At 36.0% G+C, this 24,065-nt stretch overlaps 11 protein-coding genes across 11 annotated transcripts; 6 read left to right on the plus strand and 5 right to left on the minus strand.

Annotated features, from left to right (window-relative positions):
- Positions 1–3,094: 3,094 nt before the first annotated feature.
- Positions 3,095–6,661, plus strand: TRS130 (transport protein particle complex II subunit TRS130; the record flags this gene model as incomplete). The annotated part of the gene is made up of 1 exon (XM_019184357.1): positions 3,095–6,661. The coding sequence occupies one exon, from the start codon at positions 3,095–3,097 to the stop codon at positions 6,659–6,661; it is 3,567 nt and encodes a 1,188-aa protein (XP_019041311.1).
- A 47-nt stretch (positions 6,662–6,708) lies between these two features.
- Positions 6,709–7,500, minus strand: HEM4 (uroporphyrinogen-III synthase HEM4; the record flags this gene model as incomplete). The annotated part of the gene is made up of 1 exon (XM_019185351.1): positions 6,709–7,500. The coding sequence occupies one exon, from the start codon at positions 7,498–7,500 to the stop codon at positions 6,709–6,711; it is 792 nt and encodes a 263-aa protein (XP_019041312.1).
- A 237-nt stretch (positions 7,501–7,737) lies between these two features.
- On the minus strand, positions 7,738–9,115 carry WICANDRAFT_60172 (uncharacterized protein; the record flags this gene model as incomplete). Its single annotated transcript, XM_019182950.1, has 3 exons — positions 7,738–8,401; positions 8,916–8,964; positions 9,085–9,115. The coding sequence occupies 3 exons, from the start codon at positions 9,113–9,115 to the stop codon at positions 7,738–7,740; spliced, it is 744 nt and encodes a 247-aa protein (XP_019041313.1).
- Positions 9,116–10,727: 1,612 nt separating this feature from the next.
- WICANDRAFT_82215 (uncharacterized protein) lies at positions 10,728–10,985 on the plus strand (the record flags this gene model as incomplete). Its single annotated transcript, XM_019185352.1, has 1 exon — positions 10,728–10,985. The coding sequence occupies one exon, from the start codon at positions 10,728–10,730 to the stop codon at positions 10,983–10,985; it is 258 nt and encodes an 85-aa protein (XP_019041314.1).
- Positions 10,986–12,949: 1,964 nt separating this feature from the next.
- On the plus strand, positions 12,950–13,409 carry WICANDRAFT_82216 (uncharacterized protein; the record flags this gene model as incomplete). Its single annotated transcript, XM_019185353.1, has 2 exons — positions 12,950–13,315; positions 13,380–13,409. 2 exons carry the CDS (start codon positions 12,950–12,952, stop codon positions 13,407–13,409), a joined length of 396 nt encoding a protein of 131 aa, XP_019041315.1.
- An 89-nt stretch (positions 13,410–13,498) lies between these two features.
- Positions 13,499–16,156, plus strand: WICANDRAFT_27426 (uncharacterized protein; the record flags this gene model as incomplete). Its single annotated transcript, XM_019181372.1, has 1 exon — positions 13,499–16,156. The coding sequence occupies one exon, from the start codon at positions 13,499–13,501 to the stop codon at positions 16,154–16,156; it is 2,658 nt and encodes an 885-aa protein (XP_019041316.1).
- A 343-nt stretch (positions 16,157–16,499) lies between these two features.
- On the plus strand, positions 16,500–17,711 carry MAK11 (Mak11p; the record flags this gene model as incomplete). The annotated part of the gene is made up of 1 exon (XM_019180853.1): positions 16,500–17,711. A coding segment is annotated over one exon (1,212 nt), but the record flags the coding sequence as incomplete, so codon positions are not given.
- A 181-nt stretch (positions 17,712–17,892) lies between these two features.
- LYS1 (saccharopine dehydrogenase (NAD+, L-lysine-forming)) lies at positions 17,893–19,017 on the minus strand (the record flags this gene model as incomplete). Its single annotated transcript, XM_019184358.1, has 1 exon — positions 17,893–19,017. One exon carries the CDS (start codon positions 19,015–19,017, stop codon positions 17,893–17,895), a length of 1,125 nt encoding a protein of 374 aa, XP_019041318.1.
- Positions 19,018–19,505: 488 nt separating this feature from the next.
- CDC16 (anaphase promoting complex subunit CDC16) lies at positions 19,506–21,551 on the plus strand (the record flags this gene model as incomplete). Its single annotated transcript, XM_019185354.1, has 3 exons — positions 19,506–19,632; positions 19,663–21,285; positions 21,310–21,551. The coding sequence occupies 3 exons, from the start codon at positions 19,506–19,508 to the stop codon at positions 21,549–21,551; spliced, it is 1,992 nt and encodes a 663-aa protein (XP_019041319.1).
- A 60-nt stretch (positions 21,552–21,611) lies between these two features.
- WICANDRAFT_82220 (uncharacterized protein) lies at positions 21,612–22,652 on the minus strand (the record flags this gene model as incomplete). The annotated part of the gene is made up of 1 exon (XM_019185355.1): positions 21,612–22,652. One exon carries the CDS (start codon positions 22,650–22,652, stop codon positions 21,612–21,614), a length of 1,041 nt encoding a protein of 346 aa, XP_019041320.1.
- Positions 22,653–23,155: 503 nt separating this feature from the next.
- Positions 23,156–24,046, minus strand: URA6 (bifunctional uridylate/adenylate kinase; the record flags this gene model as incomplete). The annotated part of the gene is made up of 1 exon (XM_019182951.1): positions 23,156–24,046. One exon carries the CDS (start codon positions 24,044–24,046, stop codon positions 23,156–23,158), a length of 891 nt encoding a protein of 296 aa, XP_019041321.1.
- Positions 24,047–24,065: the final 19 nt, after the last annotated feature.

Below are 24,065 nucleotides of genomic sequence, written 5' to 3' on the forward strand. Positions count from 1 at the left end.
TTCAGCTACTTCACCAACTGACTTTCCAAACACTTCATCATTGACTGACCTAGTTCGTTCAGCTGCCTCTCCCAGTGAGATGAAAGCATTTCCAACATCCTTGACAAATTCTTCGGCGTTTTCACCAACTGCCTTATCAAGAGTCTCATCAGCTGCACTTTTGATTGCATTAACGGCAGCTGGTACATTCTTTTCAACATCCTGTACAAATTCATCTGCGATCTCACCCAATGAGCTAGAAAAAACTTCATCTTGGCTTACAGCTTCAAGATTTCTATCTGTAACAGCATTCACCAACTTACTCTCAATAACACGGCCTTTATCGATAAAAGATTCTGGATCTTCACCCAGTGCCTTTGAAAGCACATTATCCGCTTCTTCTTCAACCTGAGAAGTTAGATTTGTATGGAGGTCGTTGGTGCTATCTTCTGTTTTCTTTTCAGCAATGGTACTTCTTATGGCCTCTTCACTGTCAACTTTATTCAATATCTTCTCGGAAGGTAGAGGAGTTGTCTCCCTTGATTTCAAAGCTTTAGTGAATTGATCTGAGACCTCGCTAAATGATTGGTCAGACTGCTTATCATTGATCGGATTGATATTAAAAAAAGATGCAAAGCTGGTTGTTACTTTTGGAACATGTACTTGGACTTCAGCCTCATAATCATCCTTGGAATCAAAATGAACTTGTTTGGGACCAGATCCGATGAAGTTTCCATTATGCTCATCATTTTCAAGTTGGTTAATACTTTCTTCCTTTGCAACTTGAGCATCATCTTCATTTTTATCATCAACTTCACCCAAAATATTGGTAGTGCTGTAAAAGCCTGTTTCAACATCTTCATCTTCATCTTCATCTTCATCTTCATCTTCATCTTCATCTTCTTGAATCGCAGAAATCTCATCCACCGTGAGTGATCCAAAAACACTATGAGAAGGACTTCTGAAGGGTTCACCGTCAGAATCATAATACTGCTCTTCGACATATTCCTGCACTGGTTCCTGTATATCTTCCTGGGGTACACGTTGCTCGTTGTCTTCTTGATCATGAATTGACTCATTTGGTGCTTTGTCTTCAATTTCCCTTGAAACACTGTTTTCAGTTTCATTGCCTTGAGATGAGACGGCTTCATTTTCACCAATATCAACGTGAACAATTGACTCTTTAGCAGATCCATGAGCATACAATCCTTGGTCCTCTTCATCTGGAACGACACTATCACTAGAAGCCTCTCCTGGTATCACATAATCATCAGGGTCGACATTAGCGACTATGTTTAGTGTTGAACTATCTCTTGGCTTCAAAGTATCTGTAATTTCTTCAATGTTTTCAGTGTGATTATTTTCATCCTCTTTAGCGTTTTCATTATCCTCGTGGCTATTAGCCTCATTCACAGGCAATTGGCTCAATGCAGCAGAAGCAAGGATTTCAAAGTGAGATAATTCATCGTTTTGTAAAGCTTGTGAGATGCCCATTTCGTCAACTTCATCAATATCATTTCTGTCACCGTTTTCTTCGGAAGCAACTTCATCTTCGAGATCATCAGCACTTTCCTCATCTTCCTCTTCGTTGAAAGAGTCATCATCAATAACTTCATAAGGTTCCGGAACATCTTCTAAGTTATTAAAAAGGTTTGGGTCAAAGTTGGAGTTATCATACTCATCATCTGCATTTCCTTGAGCTTCATCACTTTCAATGTCTTTGTCAACGCCTTGTTCGTGAATATCAAAATTGGCATGCTCATAATTTTCATGATCTTCTGTCTTATGCTCATGATAAGAATGATTTGTGTCTATTTCATCTTCAAGCGCATCACTCTCATACTCGAGTTGGTCTTCACTTAATTCTCCATCATCTAGTTCAAAGTGTTTTCCCTCATCATCGGACAATTCAACTATTTCCTCCCTCTGTTCTCTTTCTGGCGATCTAGGTTGCTCCTGAGCATTAGGGACATATCTTTGGTGTGAATACATACTTTCGTACTGTGGTGTTGGTATGTATTCCTCGTTTTCGTTACCAGCAAAATCAGTTGGATCATAATGAGGTGTTTCATCTTCGCCCTCTTCATCAGAGCTTAGATGTATCAGCTGAGCATCATCTGGAAATTTCAACCTACCTTCTGAATCATATTCATCTTCAGCTTGCTGAGTAGTTGCTTGGTGGTCAATTTCCTCTTCTTCAAACAACCCATCATCGGATTGCTTTTCAAGAACATCTAAATCTTCAGGCTCGTCAGAAAGATCAAAAACCTCTTCTTGTGACTGACCTGCATCAGATTCCGAAACTGATGTTTCGGTATCAACAGCATAGCTCTCCAGATCTTTCAAGGTATTTGGTGTTCGTTGTTTGTCTTGACCAATGATTGTTTGAATTTCTTTGCGTTCCTCATCCAGAAATAACTTCAGTTTGTCAAATGACTCTGTGTTGATTTGATTTTGAGCCTCTATCTGACGTCTTTCTTTCTCTATCTCTTCATAAAAGCGTTTCTCCTCGTCCTCCTCTGTCTGTAATATGGATTGAGCACGATTTTTAATAGAGGTAATCCAGTCCATTATCTCATCAGGTTTAGCATCAACAGCTTTTGGTCTTTGATTCTGTATCTCTGTACTTGATGGTGTAGATATTGGGATTCTTCTGCTTGAATCAGCAAGTCTTCTGAATGGTGAAGCGACTCTTGCGTTCAAGTCCCATGTTCTTCTAGCAAATGGTGACTGACCTCTCTTTTGTGCTGAACCAAGGTAGGTTGACGTATTAACCTTGCTAGGCGTTTGTTGTTTTCGATCGCTCATTTCTATGGGCCATTAAATGAGCAATTGATATGTTAATGTGTTTAGAAAGCTCAATTACCAGTGATTTTGAAATGAATTGGCTTGATTTTGTTGATTTCAGCTCCAGTTGAACTCATCAACATTATCTTCAAAGCAAAATTGCAATTCTGCAACTTACAATTTTGATTAGGTAATCTTTGCACCAAAAAATCAAGTTTTGAAGATTCGTGAAGAGACACCAAAACACTTCTGATTTCATGCTAATCAATCATTCTTTGGAGCGATTGTGCTGGTTCTACGACTCTGTGAAACTTTTCCAGTGAATTAAATGTCAGATCAAATTCCACCCATCAAGCTTGGGTACTACGATCCATTTGATGTCTTTGCCAAACTGAAAAATGATCTGGAAATCAAAGTGCAACTGACCAACTTACATTGGAGGAAGAATAACAAAGATACACTGAAATCAATACCCCAATTACCAACGAAATTTGTCGAGGAGACACCAAAAATCTTTGACAATAACACGCTTGGAGCTGGGTTCAAATTTTTAGAAGTAAATGCTGAAGAATTGCTCGAGAGGACCGTGCGGTTACTTAATGTCCCTTACACGAGATTAATGTTCATTGAATGTGAAAATATAGATACTTACAAGTCGAAGGTACGACCACTGATCAAGGAATGGATTAAATCTTGTGTTGATAAGTCAAATGGTCCAGTGGACTGGTACTTAGTTTTTTATGTTCCAAACTCTGACGCTGCTGACACCAAGTCAAAAACACGAGTATTTGAGAAGTTAAGGTTGGATTTCACTGCTGAAGGAGAAATTGATCGTTGCATTAGATTAAGGTCGAAATATTCCAATACATTGGAGGAAAATGAGTCTTGGAACTCTCTGGTTGGTAAACTGAAGAATGGGATTCTTTATTCGTTCACTGAAAGACTAGAAACCTTGCGTAATGGACTAGTGATGTTAAATGATGATAAGGAAAAGAAAAACTCAAATTTAATGGCTTATTTTGCTTTGTTAGAGGGCTTTGCAAGACAGTTCTTACTCATGCATCTATTTGAGGATGCTCTTGTGGAATATGATCATCTGGCCAGCGTGTTGAAGGAACATCAAAACAACTCGGGTTATTTTCCAAATGTCAGTTTAGACTTTAGCTCCGAACATCAGACAAATTTGATGGAACTGGTTTCCTCAGAGTCTCTATTCACTGTTTCTGATACACCTTTATCGCTTTTCAAACTGAAAGCATACGTCTTTGCCAAACAATTTGTTGTTCTGGACTCATTATCGGACAGTGCGTCATCAATGTCAATCTCTTCTATCCATGTTTCTGAATTTTTGAGGCGTTTACATGTTTTTTCAGCTGAAATTGTTAAACTATATGCAACATCTGAAGTTCAAAAGGTGCTGGTGAGTGAATGGTCATATCAGTTGATAGACGAGGTACTATCCCGTGATGTCTGTGTAAAGATCAGTAATCTTGCAGCTGAGCAAAGTGATGAAAACATCAGTCAAATATCTGAGCGCTTCGGTGAGCTGATTTTCGTCCAAAGGTCACAGCTTATAAAGGTTGGTCAGACGCTAAATTACAATATTGGTGGCATACTGAGTGATATTGACTTGTATGATGTTGATGATACAAAGGGCTCTACTGACATACATTATACCCCTCTGAAACAAACTTTAGAAAGCTATAAATCATTTGAGAACAAATACATCACTTTGACTGGAGAAGCAATAAAGCATTTCAGCATTGCAGGAAGACCAAGGTCTGTCGATGCGTTATCAATTGACCTGGCTCTATTAGATTATCAGAACAAAAACTATGAAAAAGCAGCTGAAGTTTTTTCAACATGTCCAGATTTCTATGGTGCACAAGGCTGGGAACTCATAAGCAAAAGCTTGCTGGAAATCTATGCTGATTGTTTGGAACATATGGATGAAAAAGCAGAGTTTTTCAGTGCGGATGAAAATTCGATATCGAGGGAGACGCTCTTATGCAAAGTTTACTTGGATATTATATCGTCTATGAAATCAAAGTATGGAGGTAGAGTCTTCAAGCCAGAAGTCATTGAAGAAACGTTCAAAAAATTTGAGAAAATTGCTCCTTTGGATGACGTTGAATATGCGGCTGAAACTTTATTTGATATTGAACCAATGCCACATTTGAGCTTTGCTCAAGATGATACTTTGCTGTTGAATGTCGAGGTCAATAGCCCCTTCTTTCGTGAGTTGAATTTAAAAAATGCAAAGATTTTACTCAATAATATCCATGGGGACGTTTTGGAGTTTCATAATGAAAGCTTGATAATTAATCATGGTTTAAACAATGTACCATTTAGTGCCACAAATATTGTTTTAGGAGAATTCAAATTTCAACAATTTTCTGCAATGATTGGGAATGTTAGAATAAGTGAAGACTTTAATGATTCTAATGAAGCCTTTATCTTCACGTACCCGACTAATATGTTGCTAGAGATTGGCAACTCTACAAATATTAATTTAACTACAAAATCCATCTCAATATTCATTAATACTGGTGTTTCATCTGTTAAAAAATCCAAAATTAGATTGTGGAGTAAGACTGATGGGTTTGAACCAATTAGTGGTATAAAGGCTTTCAAGCTATCTGATAATTCCTCAATTGATCTTGCTGAGCAAGATCCAGAAAATTTAACACTTTCTACAAACGAACTTGAAGCTAACACATCATATGAGGTTGTCATCCCCTACATCATAAGTGGAGCTATCAATACTACTATTCTTGATTTGAAAGCACAGATCAGTTATGAAACTGAACACGGTGATCGTTCTCAAACTGTTGCAAAATACTTGGATACTTCATTTAGTATTGCTGTTTCTGTCCAAGATATTTTCAAAAACACTGGGTTATATGCCAAATTTTCTATTGGAACTGCTGATATTGATTTTCCAATAAGAATATTATCAACGGATTTGGAAAGCAATGAGAAATATGAGGTTTCAACCTCTTTCAAAGCACCATCACTTATCGCGTTTGGTGAACAACCAGGAAGCTTTTTCTATAGAATTCAAAAAAGAGAAGGTGTTAAGTATAGTGAAGATGACTTTTTGACCTTAGACATTCGTTATAGGGATTTGAAAGAGGAGATTAAACAAATTTTGAAAAAGCATTTGGCCAACGAATTGGCTAAAACTGGCTATGAGAAATACTTGTCGCTATTGGAACTTTTATTGAATGACTTGAAATTCAATTACACACACTATGTTACTGAGAAAGAGATTGAAATTGCAGAATCCATTCATTTCAATAAAAAGTTGACCGATTCAATAAGTAAGGAAGATAGAGCTGCAACTCTTGCAGTATTTGAAAACTCACTTAGAGATATTAGGGTTCCAGATTTAGCACATTATCAACTCAAGGACAGACACTTATTCATTGATGTTCAAATACCTTCAGTTCAAGTTGTTCACACTGTTGAGTTCAAAATTGACCAAGCTACGCATTATGTCATTGGACGAGCTATCAACACTTTGTTAGAAATTAATTCATTTATGGGTGATTCTCAAAATGAGAATAGTCAATCGAAGAAGAAAGTCCAATTTGAAAGTGAAATAAGCACCAAAACTCACTATTCTGTTGAACTGTTAACAAATCAAGATTCATGGTTGATCAATGGTAAAACAAAATTCAAGTTTGATCTTGACAAATCTGAAACCAATAAAGTGGTTAAATTGCCGGTTATTGAACTAAGTTTGATTCCTTTGAAAGTCGGGAAATTAGCATTACCAAAAATACAAATTTTACATGAAGATATTGATCAAAGTGATGAATATTTGATGGAAGTTGATTACAAAAATGAAAATGAAACACTGTACATAGTTTCTGAAGCAATCAATGAGTAGCAGGACCTATAATAAAAGAAACAATGCATTTATTATTTTATCATTATCTATATATTGTTGTAGCTTTGAATATCTTTGAGTAAAGTTTTGGCTTCTGGCTTAGATGACACAAGATGTGGTTTGATTCCATTTTCAATAAGATAAGTTTCAGTTGTTGGACCAATTGATGCAATTTTGCAATTACTTTGAAATGATGAATCATGTTGAAAAGTTTTCAAATATGTGACAATCTCTTGAGTACCTTGCGGACTAAAGAAAATGATCCATTTAGTTGAGTCATTTGCTCTTTGAGCTTCAAAACTTTCTGTGAATCTGTCTATGATACCTTCTTTTGCAATCGTTTTGTATATCACCATCTCTTTCAGGTCAAATCCTTCAGATGTTAGTCTTTTTGGAATAATGTCTCTTCTTGTCTCTCCTGTGAAGAAAGTGACTCTTTGATCTTTTGATAATCTATTGATTATAATTTCCGAGAGGATTGTACCATTTCCAGCATCGATACCACCTTCGATGTTCTTGAACCCTAGTTCTGATAAGATCTTGTGAGTAGCTGGACCCACCGTAAATGCTAGTTTGTTGAAAATTCTGGTTCGTGTATGTTGATCAATGAGTTTCAATGCAGCATCCAATGCTTCAACAGCTCTTTGGGAGGTTATTATCAAAGCATAAGTATATTCTATGAAATCTGAAGATTTGAGGTAGTCTACTATGACTGAGAGCTCAGCATGTATGTGATCTAATAACGGTATGAATGTTATATCGTAACCAGATTCTTGGAAAGATTCGTGATAAGGGTCTTTCGGTACTGTTTTGTTCTTCAAAAAGAGCACTGAAGACATTTGAAGCGACTTTTAAAGGCGAATTAGAGGTTCTAAGCTTTGTTCTTTGGTACTTATTTATTCATTTACATCAAACTTGATTTGATGAAGCAAAAAAATAAAAAAAAACGGTCAAGATTACATAATTTCTACGCACCGAAAAGTAACTAAAGCATACTTATCAAAATAAGCATCCAACTCTCTTTCCTGTTCTCTTAGTAAACATTTCATTGTATATTACATTGATAATGCTTTGGTTTAATCTCTTCTTGGACTTCTTGATCTTGAGATTGGTCTGTCTTGAGGAGCATAGCTATCTTCGTCAGATCTACCTCTTCCTCTATCATCTCTGTAGCCTCTGTAATCATCTCTTGGACCTTCAGCACTTTCTCTTCTTTGGCCACTACCGGTGTATTCATCTCTTTCAGGTCTTGGTGGTCTTTCACCATCTCTTGGTCTGTAATCGTCTCTGTAGCCTCTGTCATATGAATCACGACCACCATAACCTCTATCTCTGTAGTCATCTCTATAACCACCACGGCCACCACCATAACCACCACGGCTTCCATAACGATCACCATAACCACCATAACCTCTATCTCTGTAGTCATCTCTGTAGCCACCGCGACCACCACCGTAACCACCATAACCGTAATCACCTCTACCACCGTAGCCACCTCTGAAACCACCACGACCTCTAAAACCACCACGGCCACCTCTGAAACCTTGACCACTTGGATGTGGTTCTGATTTAGCCCATTGAACAAGCAAAATAGCATGTTCATCTAAAGAGAATGGTTTGTTATCCATTTCAGCTAAAGCGGCTTCAGCATCTTGTAATTCTTGATATTCAACAAAGGCAAATGGTGGACCATCTGGAGTTTTGGTTGGAGGTAAGTCAACTCTGACTAAAGGACCGAATCTATTTTAAATTGAGTGTTAATTGAACTGGCTTTAAAGTTGAACTTTTGTGAAATTTAGTTTTGATTTTGATATTCTCTTTTTGGGGAGAAACTGTTTATAAACTTGATGATATAGGAAACGTAATAAGAAAATGATTTGAAAATTGGAAAAAAAGTAATTTTGATTGGACTGGCTCAACTTCAGTATTTGATAAAAAAAGTGAAAAGTAAGAAAAATTGAAAAGTATTGATATGAGTTTTGAACATAGATTTCTTTTTGATTCGCCTTGTGATGATCAATGATTTGATTGAAGGTGAAACTATAGAATCTAGTTAATGTGCAGGGAAAAAATGAGGTAGGAGAAGGTATCAGAAGTTCAAATGGGTATCAAAATCAAAATCAAATATAGTTTGTATTCCCAATGAGCAAGCACATTGAGAAACAGTGTGATTTAAAAATCAAAAGGTTCGAAAAGGAATTATCAAAAACAAAAATAAATTCAAGCATAACAAAAATTGGCAAAGACAACTTACTTTTCAAAGTCAACGGCTAGATCTTTAGCTTTTGTTTCTCTTGAGAAACCTTTACACGATGTTAGTAGATATTCCTTGAAAAAAACATATTAGCCCAACTCTATCATTTTAAACGCCAACGCAGTAAGAAAAAGACGGAACAGGGATCAGAGTAGTAATTTATACCCACCTTTAACATATAAAGTGTTTTTGAAACCCATTTTGTGATGATATGAACTGCTTCTTTCAGAATATTTGGTACGTTGACGTTCTCATTTCGAGATTTATTTCGAGGTGGGAAAACAAAAAGAGTACTTCAAGAGTGGCGACAGTCAAAAAAAAAAAATTAAGTATGGGAGCGCGCTAAGAAAAAATCAAAACGGTACCTCCATCACTCTTGCAAAGCTAGCCCCGATCTCACCACAAAAGCTAATAACATGCGAATATTTTTGCCTATTAATTTCAGCACCGCTCTTTTTGGGAAAAATACAATTTTTTTGATATCTTTATTATTGCTTCAGTTATTGACATTTGAAGTTTTCCGTCGAAAATTTTCATTGTACAATAATCTAATATTTTAATTTAAAAATTACCTACTAATGTCCCTAAATTTATTTAAATTCTTATAAATATTTTAAAATTGAAGAAAATCAATTAAATATAATATAAAAATATCAATAAATCAATTAGTAAACGATTCCACTAGAAAATATGAATTAAAGACCATCTTTATGTCTTCTAGCTGTGTTGACGTATAGTGTTATAGGCCGGATTTTCGCGGCCTACGGCCGGGTAAATTTTCTTTGTTTACATTCCTATCTCGAAAAAAAAAACGTCGACGAAAAAAAATTGTTTACATTTCTACCTTCTTGCCACCTCAACCTTTACAACAAATATTGCGCAAGGGAACAACAAGTGCAAACAGTCTTACTTTTGGCACTAAGTGTAGGTTCGGCAGAGAATGATCACATAATAGACTTACACCAGGATTGGGGTACTTTGGAATGAATTTATGATGTGAAACCAGCAAAATCAAGGGGTTGATGGAATGTTTGTTCTCATGTTAACGTGTTTTGGGCTGACGTTTGTTGATGTGTGGACTAAGTGAGATAACTATGATGGTTCGTGTTAAAAGCAATGAAGAGGACTTCTCACACTTCAAGAGCTCCAGTTTCATCCTTGGTAATTTCAGTGCGACCATGAAGTTGCTGATACGGGTGAATTACAGCTGTGGCATATTCTCTCATTTATGCAAAATGCCCAATGCGAACTTGCTGGCAAGTTGTTGTCCGGTGAATAACAATAAGTGGAAAGGATACATGGTTATTATCAAGTTCAGGGATTTGGAGAAACCAAATAAAAGGATTGATTTGCTCCCTACATGAACCGTCTATGTGGCTTGAGCTGTGTTTCTGAAACTGTTTTGATTTTATACAATGTATGTTTGGCAAGAAAGTGCTCAAGTTGAAGCTATTTAAGTGTGCTTATTCTCGTCAGAATTCGAAGTGTTAACATTTATGAGTTACATTATGATTGAGCTTCCGTTAGGAGCTGCTGTGTGCTGTTTTCTTCTAAAATGTTAGTTATTGACCAGGCTATCAATCGATCGGTTCATTTCTTATGGATTATATATTAATTCCAGTCAGCGATCAAGACACGTTTGGATAAGGAATGATAGATGGTGTATTGCTTAAGGTGAAGAAAGTTGTTTGGTCTTATTCTTTAATTGTTGACCTTTAGAGTTCCACCCTCGAGAATGTTCGTGATTTATTTTGAAATCATTTGAAAAGATCTCTTGGTTCCAGAGACTATGCCAGTCAGAACTCCAGTACAATGAGCTACAAGAAAAGGACTACTCTCAACAGTGGCTGGAGACGAGGAAGAGGAAGACCAAGAAAAAGATCAAGAAACCATGCAATCATTGCCACAATACCACCACCTGACAACCAAATTTTTGTGAATAGACAAGAAAGGTTGGATATGGCGAAGTCAAATGAATTATTATCTGAAGCAAATGGTGGTTTTTTAAGAGAAAATATTGACCCTATACTAGCAATAAAGAGATCAGACATACGTGGAAATGGAGTCTAGCAACGTCTGTATATACATAAAAACAACATTATCAAATCATGTACCTAAATATTTTGATTGAAGACGTATTTGTAGTGTAAAACCATCAGTGAAAACCAATATTAGAGAATCTCTCATTGACCTTAAAAACTTATAACAATGATGGCTCGTGATTGATAGATTGTGTGTTCAGTAACAGCACTTGAGTATTCCTGTTAGAGTTGCAGTTAGAATGGCACCAGAAATGGACTATTTTTTGGAGATGCCTGTTACGGCTCACCTTATTGCCAATTGCTAGCGCTTGAAACAACAATGGTTTCAAATTGTTTTTTATAAGGTGAGTATTCCACAATGATCGATGTTAAAACCACACGCTCAAGCGATGCACTGTTCACATCTTCAGCTTCATCTACCAGCGAGACTTTGATTCTTCTTTAAATACAGCGTTATTATGACCAGCCTAACAACACCAACCGCATAGCCATCAGCAACAAGCAATATTATAGAACCTTTCTTTACCTTCAGAATCAACCATACCAGTTTCTGAATCCTCTGAAACAAACATAACTTATGATCGATGAATTTTGCAGTATCCAGTAGTAGCACAACTTGAGTGAGAGTTTATAAAGCATCACAAATAACCAGACATGAAGTAGCACCAAGGTCAATAAGAGCACAGCCTGAATTGGAGGGGACTAGCCAGTTAAATCAAAGCAGCAGTTGGTTGGATTTCTTTTTCACAATGGTCTAATCCAAGGGTCAAACCTCGTTGAGCAACGTTTGTAAACAAAGCATTAGTATCTTAGCCTTCTGCGAATGTGCACCTAGTAGAATCATTGCTAGTCAATCCTCGCATTGTGAGAACGAGTAAAATAAGACATTGGAACAGGTAATTGGTTGAGTTGAAACAATTTAGGAGCGAATTCTTGTAATTATAAGCTTGGAAAAGAGTTTGAAATTTGATTAACTTTTTTTTTTGAAGAATTCTACCATACAATTTATACTCTAGGCGGAGCTCCAGCCTAGAGACAGGCCTCTCTGCCTAAGTTCCAGGCTGAGCTCCGCCTAGAATTATGGGTCACGTGAGCTAGGCAGGAGCTGGTAAAAAATCTCGATGTCGACACTCTTGATCGTCTCAAACAAAAAAAAACTGTATCACGTGAATCTGGCTCCAAAATCACATGACCTAAATTCGCGAAGTGGTATGCGATGGTGTTTGGGTGTTTCATTTTTTTTGTTGGCTAAACGTCAGCAAGTTGCTGCTGGTTGGAGGAGAGAAGATTGGAATGACTCGATTCATCTTGGGCAAAATACTTTGGCGAAGGGTTTAAAATTCAAGCCACGTATCCTGTAAATTATATCGTATCTACAAACGCGATCAGTTGTGTGTCAGTTGTCAGGAGTGGGCCCGTTGTGCCACTCGAAAGTTGTTGGGATATTGTTGAGCTACTTGTCCGATTAACAGCGCTCTCTGGCCTGAGAGTGTGTGTTAGGCAGAGCCCTCTGTAGCGTCTAGGCAGGGCGGTGTCTGTGCGTGGCCCGTACCGTGTAACATTTCCCTTGGAATGCTCCAGCGTAAGCAGTTGCACAACAACTATCGCAATTAACAACCATCAGAACCAACTGGAACACATTAGTAATTAACGGCCAACAAGCACTAGCCTTATAACCAACGCTACGATTCATAATCCCAGAGTGTCTGTGTATCTGTTTTGCTCAAGGGACGTTCCGTTATAAAGTTGGCTGTTTTCTCCTTTTGCTTCAGCTAACGCCTTTTTCTTTTTATTTTTTTTCTCGTTTTGTTTGAATTGAAAGAGAATTGGAACAACAACCAACTGACAAAACCATCACCATAACAATATTCAGAACTTACAACTCCCCTGACCACCCATAAAACCTCATCAATCGTTCATTCAGCAATAGAGCGCTTAACTTCAACAACTTAGAGAGTCCAGTGAATTGAGGTATAGACTAGAGATCCAGTGATGTCAACTAAGCTAGAGGACTCAATGAACCTCCCACACAACAAGGATGGTCTGGATCAGGATATAGTACAATCAACTGAAGATTTTGATATATTGGATGAATTCCTAGACAGACGTTTATATGATCAACCACAAGATAACCAAGATCCATCAAGAAATCAACAACAATCACATCAAAATGTTCAATTTTCCAATGATATCACTATGAAAGATGATGAAATGTTCACTAATTTCCTAACTGATGAATTGAATAAGAATGATTTCTTATATTTCAATGGTGTTGGTAATGATAATCAACGTCAAAATGGATTTGATATCACAAATTTCGGTGTTACGCCAACTGTCGATGGCACAAACTTGACCACAGTTAATCACAATCAACTACACAATTCAATGAATAACACCAATAACAATAACTACAGCCATCAAGGCGTCCATGCTACTACTCCAAATTCTATAGATTTAAACAGTCCTGAATCTGTTTCAAAGCATGAAGTGTTTACTACTCCAAATTCCACCATTCCAGATACAAGAATCAACTCTGTTAGTATGAACTCGCCATTTGATCCATCATATGAAACTTCAAGAGAAATTTTGTCGCAGTTGAAATTCGGTAGTGATACCCCAGCTCAATTCGAGACTGAATTACCAAAAGAATACCTTGAAGCTGATCCAAACTCATTACCTTATAAAATGGAAATCAAAGAGCTACCAACTTATTCAAGAGTTGAAACCCAAATCAAGTTGGATCTATCCATATCTCCACCACCTCCACAATTCTTGGTTCATTTGCCAGCTGATACCATTGCTAAACAGAAATTATGCTTGAAATCTGAGTTAAGTAACGAAGTCAAAGAAAATATGTTGTTTTTGGATACTTATGTTTTGACCGCTACTTCTCAAAAATCTTGTAACATTTGTGCAAGATGTGTTAAAAGGGAACAAAAAAGAGCTTCAAGAAGAAAATCAGGTGTTAGCGATAACTTGAATTGGGGTACAAACACTTCTAAACGTGCTGTGATTTTCAATTGTAAAGAAGTTATTTCATTTCCACCAGCTGTTCAAAATACAAACACCAAAGACCTTGAAATTTCAGCTAGAATTGTTTGTTATTGCAGACATCATCAAGAATCAAAAGGTTTCAAATTACTATTCATCTTGAAAGATTCAAAAGAGAACATTTTAGCTAAACATGTTTCAAGTTCAATAATGATTATGGATAGAAAGAAAACTTTGGATGATAACAACACATCTGCCAATGAAGCCTCAAATTCAGTGACGACTGGAACTGTTAATAACAGTAATAATAATAGTGATACCAATCTGAATATCCGTTTGAATGGTCAACCTTTATCACCAACTTCCATAGAGGAAGATAGTTCAGAACCCCATACAACAGACTCCAGAGTCTTCAAAAGAAAGAGAACTTGGTCTCCAGAACTTTCAGATGGATTCAGCATTGCACCTTCCAGAAAGCCATCATATACTACTAATGGTGGTGCTGGTGTTAAAAGAGAACCTGTTTCACCAGCTTCTCAATTATCAACTATTGACCAAGGTTTAGCTTCTTCGTCTTCAGCTGCTATAAATGGTGGAGCGCATTCAGTATCTAGTACATTACCAACAATTCAAAGAATCATTCCCTCTCAAGGTCCTTTAAGAGGTGGTGTTGAAGTTACATTACTTGGTTCGAATTTTAGACAAGGACTTACTGTTAAGTTTGGTATCAACAAAGCTCTTTCAACACATTGCTGGAGTGACTCAACTATTGTTACTTATTTACCACCAGCTTCACAACCGGGTCAAGTTATTGTTTCATTTGAAGAAAATAGTACTCAACAAGAACTATCACCAAACAAGAGTTCTGATAATTTGAATACTGCTATTTTCACTTATCTTGATGATAGTGATAGACAATTGATTGAATTAGCTTTACAAATTGTCGGTTTGAAAATGAATGGTAAATTAGAAGATGCTAGAAACATTGCAAGAAAAATCATTGGCTCAGATGCCAATGCATCTAATGGTGGTGGCTCTAATGGCTCAGAAACTTCAAATGTCAACGTTAACGGTAATTCATTCAATAATTTACAATCATACACTGATGAAGAGCTGGTTTTACAAGTGATTAACCTATTACCAAGTAATCCAAACTGGTCATTATGCACACAAGAGGGCCAAACATTACTACATTTGTCATGTTTGAAAGGTTATTACAAATTAGTTTCCTTGTTAATTAGAAAAGGTGCAAGAGTTGATTCTAGAGATGTTAATGGTTTCACTCCTTTGCATTTTGCAAGTTTGGCTGGTGACAGAAGTTCAATTGAACTGTTGATTAATTGTAAGGCAAATCTTTCTGCAAAATCAAACAACGGATCAACTCCTGAAGATGTTGCAGACTCCAATGTCCTGGATCTATTTAAGTATCATAGCTCAATGATGCAAAGAAAATTTTCAAACTCTTCAATCTCATCTTCAATCTTTTCAATTGATGATGATCAATTAGATTTCCATAGTGGTGCTCATGTTTCAAGATTGGTTAATGATCATCTAACAGACCATAGTTTGGAGAGTGATGATTACGATTCAGAGTCTGTTGAAGCTGGTGATGAAGAAAGTGATGATGTTGATTATTCTGGTGAAGACGCTGACTATGAAGATGATGAAGATGACAGTATCGAAGCTATTGACTTGCAAAGAAGAAGTACTGTTGGTTCTTCCTCTAGTCTTACACAACCTACTGATGTTTCATTGTGGAATAAAGTTAGAAATGTTTTCAACAACACCAATTCATCAGATACTGAAGACTTACCAAAATATGATGATTTGTACCCATCATCAACAAAACATTTCACTATTCCAAAATTAAGATTTACGAATTCACAAACCGATTCAACAGCTCAAAGTTCAAACAATTCATCAGATGAAAGTGAAGATATTTTTATCAAATTTTTCCATCAACGTAAGAATGTTCAAAATGATAAGATGTTGTTGTTCTTTTGGTTACCTTTGTTGATTTTGATCATTTCATTCTTTATTTTGATAAATTCAGGTTGGACTTTCAGTTGGAACGATCAGTTCCAACAATTTGTTAGAAGTGGGTTAGGTAAAGTCATGCTTGGTAATGAACGTGTGAAAGTTGCTTTTAATAGACATTTCAGTCAAATGAATGAAGCAGTCACGAGTGTTATAAACGTTAATAATTGAAGGGATTTTCAATTACTTGTTTTGGTTTTATCAATTTTGTTTATTTATTTCTACATTTTTTTTATTAAATATCGGTTTTATATTGTCTAAAGGGTGGCTATTTTTTAATATTTGCATTTTAATAATTGTACTAGTTTTTGTTTAGTTTTATGAAATACAATTTTTAGTTCATGTTGAATGTTGTAGATTTTTGCTTAAACCTCATCGGATCAGGGCTTCAAACCAATCTGAAAAAAAAAAATTTCCTACATGTAAAAACATAAACCATTTTAAAGTACTCAGAACAGTCCAAATAATAATAACAGCACCATATTCAATCATGGCAGGTAAAAAAGTACAAGTCAAAGACCCAAAGTCTTCTTCAAAACCAAGCGTAATCAAACCAACAATCATACCTCCAACCAGCTCCACCACCTCTACTTCACAAGCCAAAACTCAATTCCGTATCTATGTGGGATCATATGAACATAACTTATTATCACTTTCTTTGATTTTAGAGAAGGAAAAAACACCTGTATTCCAGCCAATATTCCACTTCCAAGCGCATGCTCTATCTATCAAATCTATTGCTGCTGCTAAGAGATATTTAGTCACTGGGAGTAATGATGAACATATCAAAATTTATGATTTACAGAAAAGAAAAGAATTGGGTACATTATTAGGACATCAAGGAAGTATCACTTCATTAAGATTTTCACATGAAGGGCATACAGATGGTGAAGAAGTTCTTGGATCAGGTGCTAGTGGGAAATGGTTACTAAGTGGATCAGATGATGGTAAGATTATTATTTGGAGAACAAAAGATTGGGAAATTTTTGGGACTTTAAAAGGTCATAAGGGTAGAATTAATGATATATCTATTCATCCATCAGGTAGAATCGCTGTTAGTGTTGGTGAAGATAAATCTGTTAGATTATGGAATTTGATGACTGCTAAAAAAGCTGCAAATTTGAAAATTAAAAATGATTGGCAAAGTGGTGAATTCGTTAGATGGTCATTAACTGGTGATTACTTCTTTGTTGGCTTATTGAATAAAATTTTGGTTTATAAAACATCTGAAGCACAAATTATCAAAGAAGTTCCTTTCAAAAGTACATTAATGCACATCGAAGTTTACAAGATTGATGATGTTGAATATGCTGTTGTTGGATTAAATAATGGTTCATTAGAATTTTATGACGTTGAAGATTTAACAAAAGTTGAAGATGATAAAGAACCAGAGCCAAAATTCAAACTAGTTGGACATACAAACCGTATAAAGGATTTCAAATTATACAGAGTCAATAATGAAACATATTTAATCTCAATTTCATCAGATGGTAACATTGTTATTTGGGATTTGGCACTTAAAGATCAAGTTGCAGTTTATAACACAGGTGAAAGATTAAATTGTGTTGAAGTTTCTTCAGAAAGTGTGGAGAAATTCGAAACCATGAAGAGAAGAATTGATGATATTGATGATGAAGAAGCTGCTAGTGCGAGTGAGAGTGAAAATGAAGCCGATCAAGCTGAATTGAAAAGAATAATGGAGGGTCGTAAGAAGAAGAAGAGTAAGAAGTCGAAAAAGAATGCTAAAGTTACTGTTGAATTGGAGTAAACTAAAGCTACGTTTGTATAATAATGTCAAATAGAGAATATTATTTGAAGTCTATAAAAAATGGGGTTGTAAAAACAACTTTCGAACTAAATAAACCAGTCTTTTGGATGAAAAAAAATCACAAACTGAATCAATCACCTTATAATTTTTGTTCTCTGCTCAAACGTTTAACATGATGTTTATATAATTTTTCAGCTTTAACCCACACTGGAGCAGTTTTTCTATTTGGTAATTGCAATAAGGATGGTAACAAATCTTTTGAAAAGAATTCTGAAGCTTCTCTTGGTAACAATGAAGGTAAATGATCAATTGAAACCACAGATAATTTTGGACCGGCTTTGGTCTCAACTCTAACGGTTGGTTTATCGAAAACTGTGGCAATTGAATAAATTGGAATTGGGTTGTGAGGATTGGTGGTATCAGCTGAAACGTCAACAACAGTTCTCAATTTTCTGTTAGGTTTATTCAATAATTCATAATTGATGAATGGTGGGATTGGTTTTGATAAATAGATACAATTAACAAAGATATCAGCTTCAGCAATTTCTTTGAATGGACCACCTCTTGAAGTTTCTTTAATATCCCATTTCAGAATGTTTTCATCTGGAATACCAGCTTTGGTTAATAATTCAACAGCACCTGAACCACAACGACCTAAAGCACCAATAATTAAAACTTTTGGTTTTTTGGCACCTTTTGATAAGGCTTTTTGTAAATCTTTTTTAACATCTTCGACTAGTGCACCTTCACTTGGATATGGTTCAACACCTGGTAAATCTTCAGAATCGGCGTGAGTATTTTTGAAAGCCCAGTCTTTGACACCTAAAGCAGCACCAGCGAAACCAGCATAAAACCCAAAGGCAGCAACTCTTCTACCTTGGTTATTTTCCAAAAATTCCAAGTCATATAAAGTACCATCACCTCTAGCGTAACGGCTTAAAACTGTTTGCCAACCACCTTGGTCTTTATAACAATGAGCAAATTGGATATGTTCATGAATTAATGGGAAAGTATCTTCTTCTGGTAATTCTTTTAACCCGATAATGATACGATCAGTTGGGGCATATTTCCAAGAGTCTTCTGGTACTATTTTAGCACCAACTTTAGCATATTCTTCAGCTTTGAAAGCGGATTGTTTTGATTCTTCAACATAAACAGTGAATCCAGCTTGGATCAATTGTTTAGTAGTGGTTGGTGTCAAGGCAGCACGAGCTTCAAGAGGTTTTTTCTCTGCTCTTAGATGTAAAGTAACTGGTTTAGTCATTGTGTGGTGTATTGTATCTTGTAATTTCGAGTTGAAGTTCGAAAGAAAGAAAGAAACAAAAGTATGGATTTGATCTTATCTTTAAATAAGGTCGCTGGCTCTTTTTTTTTCTCTATGACTCTTTCGAGATTCGAGACCATTAAAAAGAAAAAAGGCCAACCACAATTCATTTAGGCAGCGGATTTACACGGTAATTGGCTTGGGAAAGATGTATATTTATGAGTCCTCGTTTGAATTGTGTTACATAAACGATAAATCTATGGAATTCTCTACAACTTCCTATCAAATTGAACGCATTTCTTGATGCTGGCTGCCCTTCTGCCCCAGTATTTTCAAGTTTCGCGAGATTCGTCATGGAACAAATCGCAGAACACATTCGCGGAAAAAGAATAATTCTGAAAAATTCGCGAATGTTCTGGTTTGTTTTTGTTTACGTGAAAATGCCATAACTTCAACATTTCAACCAACCAGTCACCACTTGAGCAAAGATGCCTGCCAATAGCCCTTCCCAGCATAGCTCCACGTTGGCCATCTCACCGCTTGTCGCCAACAGAACACATGACACGACGCTCAGATCAACTCCAAACCAGCCTCTGTTCCCAAGTCCATTGGCAGGTGCCTCAGATCATACTCCATCATCAATAGACAGAACTGCAAATATACCCAGTCACCACTCTGGCGGTAAACTATCCAATGGTAACAACGCACAGCCAACTACAACCACAAACTTGTCGCCTGCTGAAAAATTGAGACTCTGGAGGCACGATGCTCTAATGCAACATCACTACAAAGCTGCAGAATATATTGGTGATAAAGTATTGGCTTTAACAAATGATCCAAATGATGCATTTTGGTTAGCACAAGTATATTACTCTAATGGTAACTATTACCGGGCAAGACAACTATTAGCAAGAGACAATCTGGATTCTTCAAGTGTCAGTTGTCGTTATTTATCGGCATTATGTTTAGTTAAACTGGAGAAATGGGATGAAGCGTTAGATATTGTTGGTGAAACAAATCCATTCAAAAATGAAACTCAACATGTTAAAAATTTAGACGGTGGTATTAAACTAGAGGCGTCGTTGTGTTATGTGCGAGGTCAGATCTATGCTAATCAAAATAATCTTGAAAGGGCAAAAGATTGTTATAAAGAAGCAGTGTTAGTTGATGTGAAATGTTATGAAGCATTTGATGAACTAATAACAAACAACATGCTCACTCCTCTAGAAGAATGGGAATTACTTTCATTGTTGGATTTTTCCGATACAGATGAGAATGCAGAACTTATCAAATCTCTATATACAACAAGAATTAACAAATACTTGAATGTGGATAAGTTTGAAGATGCAGAAATCAGATTAAAAGAAGAATTCAGCCTTGATAAGAATCATACAGTCATGTTTAGTAGAGCTGAGCTTCTTTTCATGCAATGCAGATTCCAAAACTGTTTAGAGATTTGTGAAAAGATCCTTCAAGAAGATCTGTTCAATTTTTCAGCCTTACCGATATATTTATCATGTTTGCATGAATTAGGTGGAAAAAACAAGTTGTTTTTAACAGCTCATAAACTAGCTGAACATTATCCAAATCATTCAATAACGTGGTTAGCTGTTGGTATTTATTATTTGGCAATCAACAGAATATCAGAGGCAAGAAAATTCTTTTTGAAATCATCAGTTTTGAATCCAAATTTTGGTCAAGCCTGGATAGGATTCGCCCATACATTTGCAGTTGAAGGAGAACATGAGCAAGCAATCTCTGCATATTCAACTGCTGCAAGGTTTTTCCCAGGTACACATTTACCAAACTTATTTCTTGGTATGCAATACCTTCAAATGAGTAATTTGGCACTATCAGAAGAATATTTATTGTCATCTTATTCAATCTGCTCCTCTGACCCTTTACTTTTGAATGAGATGGGTGTGATCTACTATCATAAGAATGAATTAACAAATGCTGAAAATTATTTCATGCAGGCATTAAAAGCATCCAAAAGAAGTAACTCTGACTCAAAAGCATGGTTATCAATACATGCAAATTTGGGTCATGTTTATAGAAGATTAAACATGTTTACAAAATCATTGGCATGTTTTGAAAAAGTGTTGAAAATATCAAATAAGGATTCAAATATTTATTCGGCAATTGGGTTAATTTATTTGAAAATTGGAGAAGTTTCGAAATCGATTGAAAATTTACATTATGCATTAGCTATAAATCCAAGTGATCCAGTTCCATCAGATCTATTGAAAAGAGCACTTGAAGAAAACTGTTTGTCAAGTAAGGAAGATTCAGCACCTGGAACTTTTGGATTTTTCACAAACTCAGCTGATAGTTTTAGTGGAGATTCATCTTTATTGATGAATAAGAAAAGAAATAACCCAGCAGCTACACCTCTGTTCAATAGAAATAGACAAGCTGTAACTCAACATGGAAATACATTGGACCAAAGTGTTGAACAAAGAGCTGCTGATTTAATCAATGGGGATGATTCAAGTGATGACGATGATGCTATAATGGAAATAGAGAGTGAATAGTCTGCATTCAATAATGATAAACTTAAAACTAACGAGACTAAAAACAAAATGCTGTAGTAATTAGGCAATGTGTGGTAAGGCCTGTTCTTTCATTTCTTTCAATTCTTTCATTCTTTTCTTAATAGTTTCCTGAAGTTGATCCATGTTTGACTTTTGACTAGCTTCTTGTGTTTGAGCCTTGGAATTGGATTTGTCAATATTTTGATCTTTTGATTTGGCTTTCTTTTCCTTCTTATCCCTATTTAGTTCTTCCTTCTTCTTGGTCCTTCTAGGCGTCTTTTCCTTCTCTTGGTTATTTTCATCTTTGGTAGTTTTTTCTTTCGTGCGGTTCTCGCTCTTTTCTTGAGTTTCAGGACTCTTGGACTTTTCATGTCTATCACTTTGAGCTTTCCCTCTTGTCTTTGTTGGTTTTGTACTTCTCTGTTGCTCTATTAACTCAGTTCTCTTTGTAGCATCGGATTCCTTTGGTTTGTTTGAGCCTTGATTTTTCCCCTTGAACTTCTTCTCGTTATTGGAAGTGTTGACAGCATCTTGAGATTCCTTAGTTTGATCATTGCCATTTTCACCATTTTTTCTCAATTGTTCAGCCTTTCTTCTTCTAACCCTTCTTTGGTGGCTTTTTGAACGGCCTTCATGCTCTGTTTTAGTTTCTTTATTTGGAACTTGTTGTTCACTCTCTTCTTTCTTTAGTTTACTCTCATCTTTTGAACCATTCTCTTTCTTCTTTCTCTCCCTTCTTCTCTTTGTCGGAGCAGTATCTGAGTTATTTTCTTGTTTGTTTGCTCCATTTTGTGGTTTCCCTTTTTGTTTCTTCTTCCCATCAGCATTCTTTGTTTCAACTTTTAGGCTTCCTTTCTCATCAAAATGCTCAGTTCTTACAGGATCATAGTTATCACTAATTTCCAATTGTTCATAAAGCTCAGCCATAGCATCCATATCATTCTCACTACCTGAAAAATCATCACTATCTGATAGATCTAGGCCTAGTTCAGCCCTCATGTACCTGTCAGAGTCAATTTCTCTTGCCAAAGAATTCACACCACCTTGAGTCTTATGATGGTAAACCTCTTCATCATCTGAGAATGTAATGTCGAAATTCATAATCTCTTTTTTCAATTTTTTAGTGACATTAACTTCTATAGGACCAGTTGTGGTTGCATTATTTTTGTTATTTTTTGAGTTTTTGGGTATTGGTATAGTAATATCTTCATCTATGGTTGTGGTGGTTTCAATAGCATCAGTATGAGTATCATCCTTCAATAAAAAATCCAAGTCATCTTCGAATGGATCATGGAGTTGAGTCTGTGGATCATAATCTGTTACTGTGAACTTGTCAGCTTTGAAATTGGCGGATGGTGGTGCAATGTAGATTGCTGGTTGGCCTGTTTTGCTCTTTTTCCCCATTTTAAGATAAGGCTATATTGAAGATTCTGATCTAGCTGTTCAAGGTACATGGATTTAGGGCAGTTTGTTTTGTTGATGTTATTTTTTTTTTTGTTTTGGTTTCGACAAGATCACGATCGCGATCGTTCAAGCTAAAAAAACTACAGTAGTTTCCATCTATTCACGTTGGATTCATTCTTCTATTTAATGGTATTCTTTATTCATTTAACATCAATGTTGATTTTATCTTTAATGGCTTTCTTAACTTCAGCGTAAACAGCTTCAACTGGATGGTCACAGGAAACTTTGACAACTTTATCTTGTTTTTCAAAATATTCCACAACAGGATAACTTGTTTCCACAAAAGTTCTGAATCTTTTCTTTATACTTTCAATGTTATCATCAGTACGACCACTAGTTTTACCCCTTTCTAATAAACGTTTTAACATAACTTCTTCTGGACATTCAAAGAATAAAGTGAATGAACTAGTTGCAACTTCGTCTTCAAAAGTAATAGCTTGATCCATTTTACGTGGGAAACCATCAACTAAGAATCTAGTATTACCTTTAGAAAATTCTTCCTTCATTGCATTTCTCAAAAGTGCAATAGTAACTTCTTGAGGCACAATGATACCATCACGGATATGTTGAGCAATTAATTCACCGAATTCAGAACCTGGTCTTTTTTGTTCGGCTCTTAGTAAATCACCAGCTGAAAGATGAACGAACCCATAATCTTTAACTAAATTTGCACATTGAGTACCTTTACCTGCACCTGGACCACCCAAGACAAAGATTACTGAAACGTCACCATTTTTGAATGCTTTTTGCTTTTCTGGTTCAACTAGCTCTTTTGGACCAGATTTTTGGATTGATATTGATGCAATTGTGGAACCAGCAGCTAATAAGGCTAATAAGATGGCAATTTTACCTCTATTACTACTTCTTGGTGGTGGTGTTGACTTTGGATCTTGTTGTTTTTCGGAATTGGAAGTGGAATAAAAACGTGAATTGAGAATGATGTTTGACGATTTAGCAAATTTTGTGGCTGATGACAGGGTGTTTTTTCTGAAGGCCAATCTTGTTGACCCCAACAGTAGTCTATTCATCATTTTTTATAATAGATTCGAG

This window comes from Wickerhamomyces anomalus (genome assembly GCF_001661255.1).
Source record: "Wickerhamomyces anomalus NRRL Y-366-8 unplaced genomic scaffold WICANscaffold_1, whole genome shotgun sequence".
Taxonomy (NCBI): Eukaryota; Fungi; Ascomycota; class Saccharomycetes; order Phaffomycetales; family Wickerhamomycetaceae; genus Hansenula; species Hansenula anomala.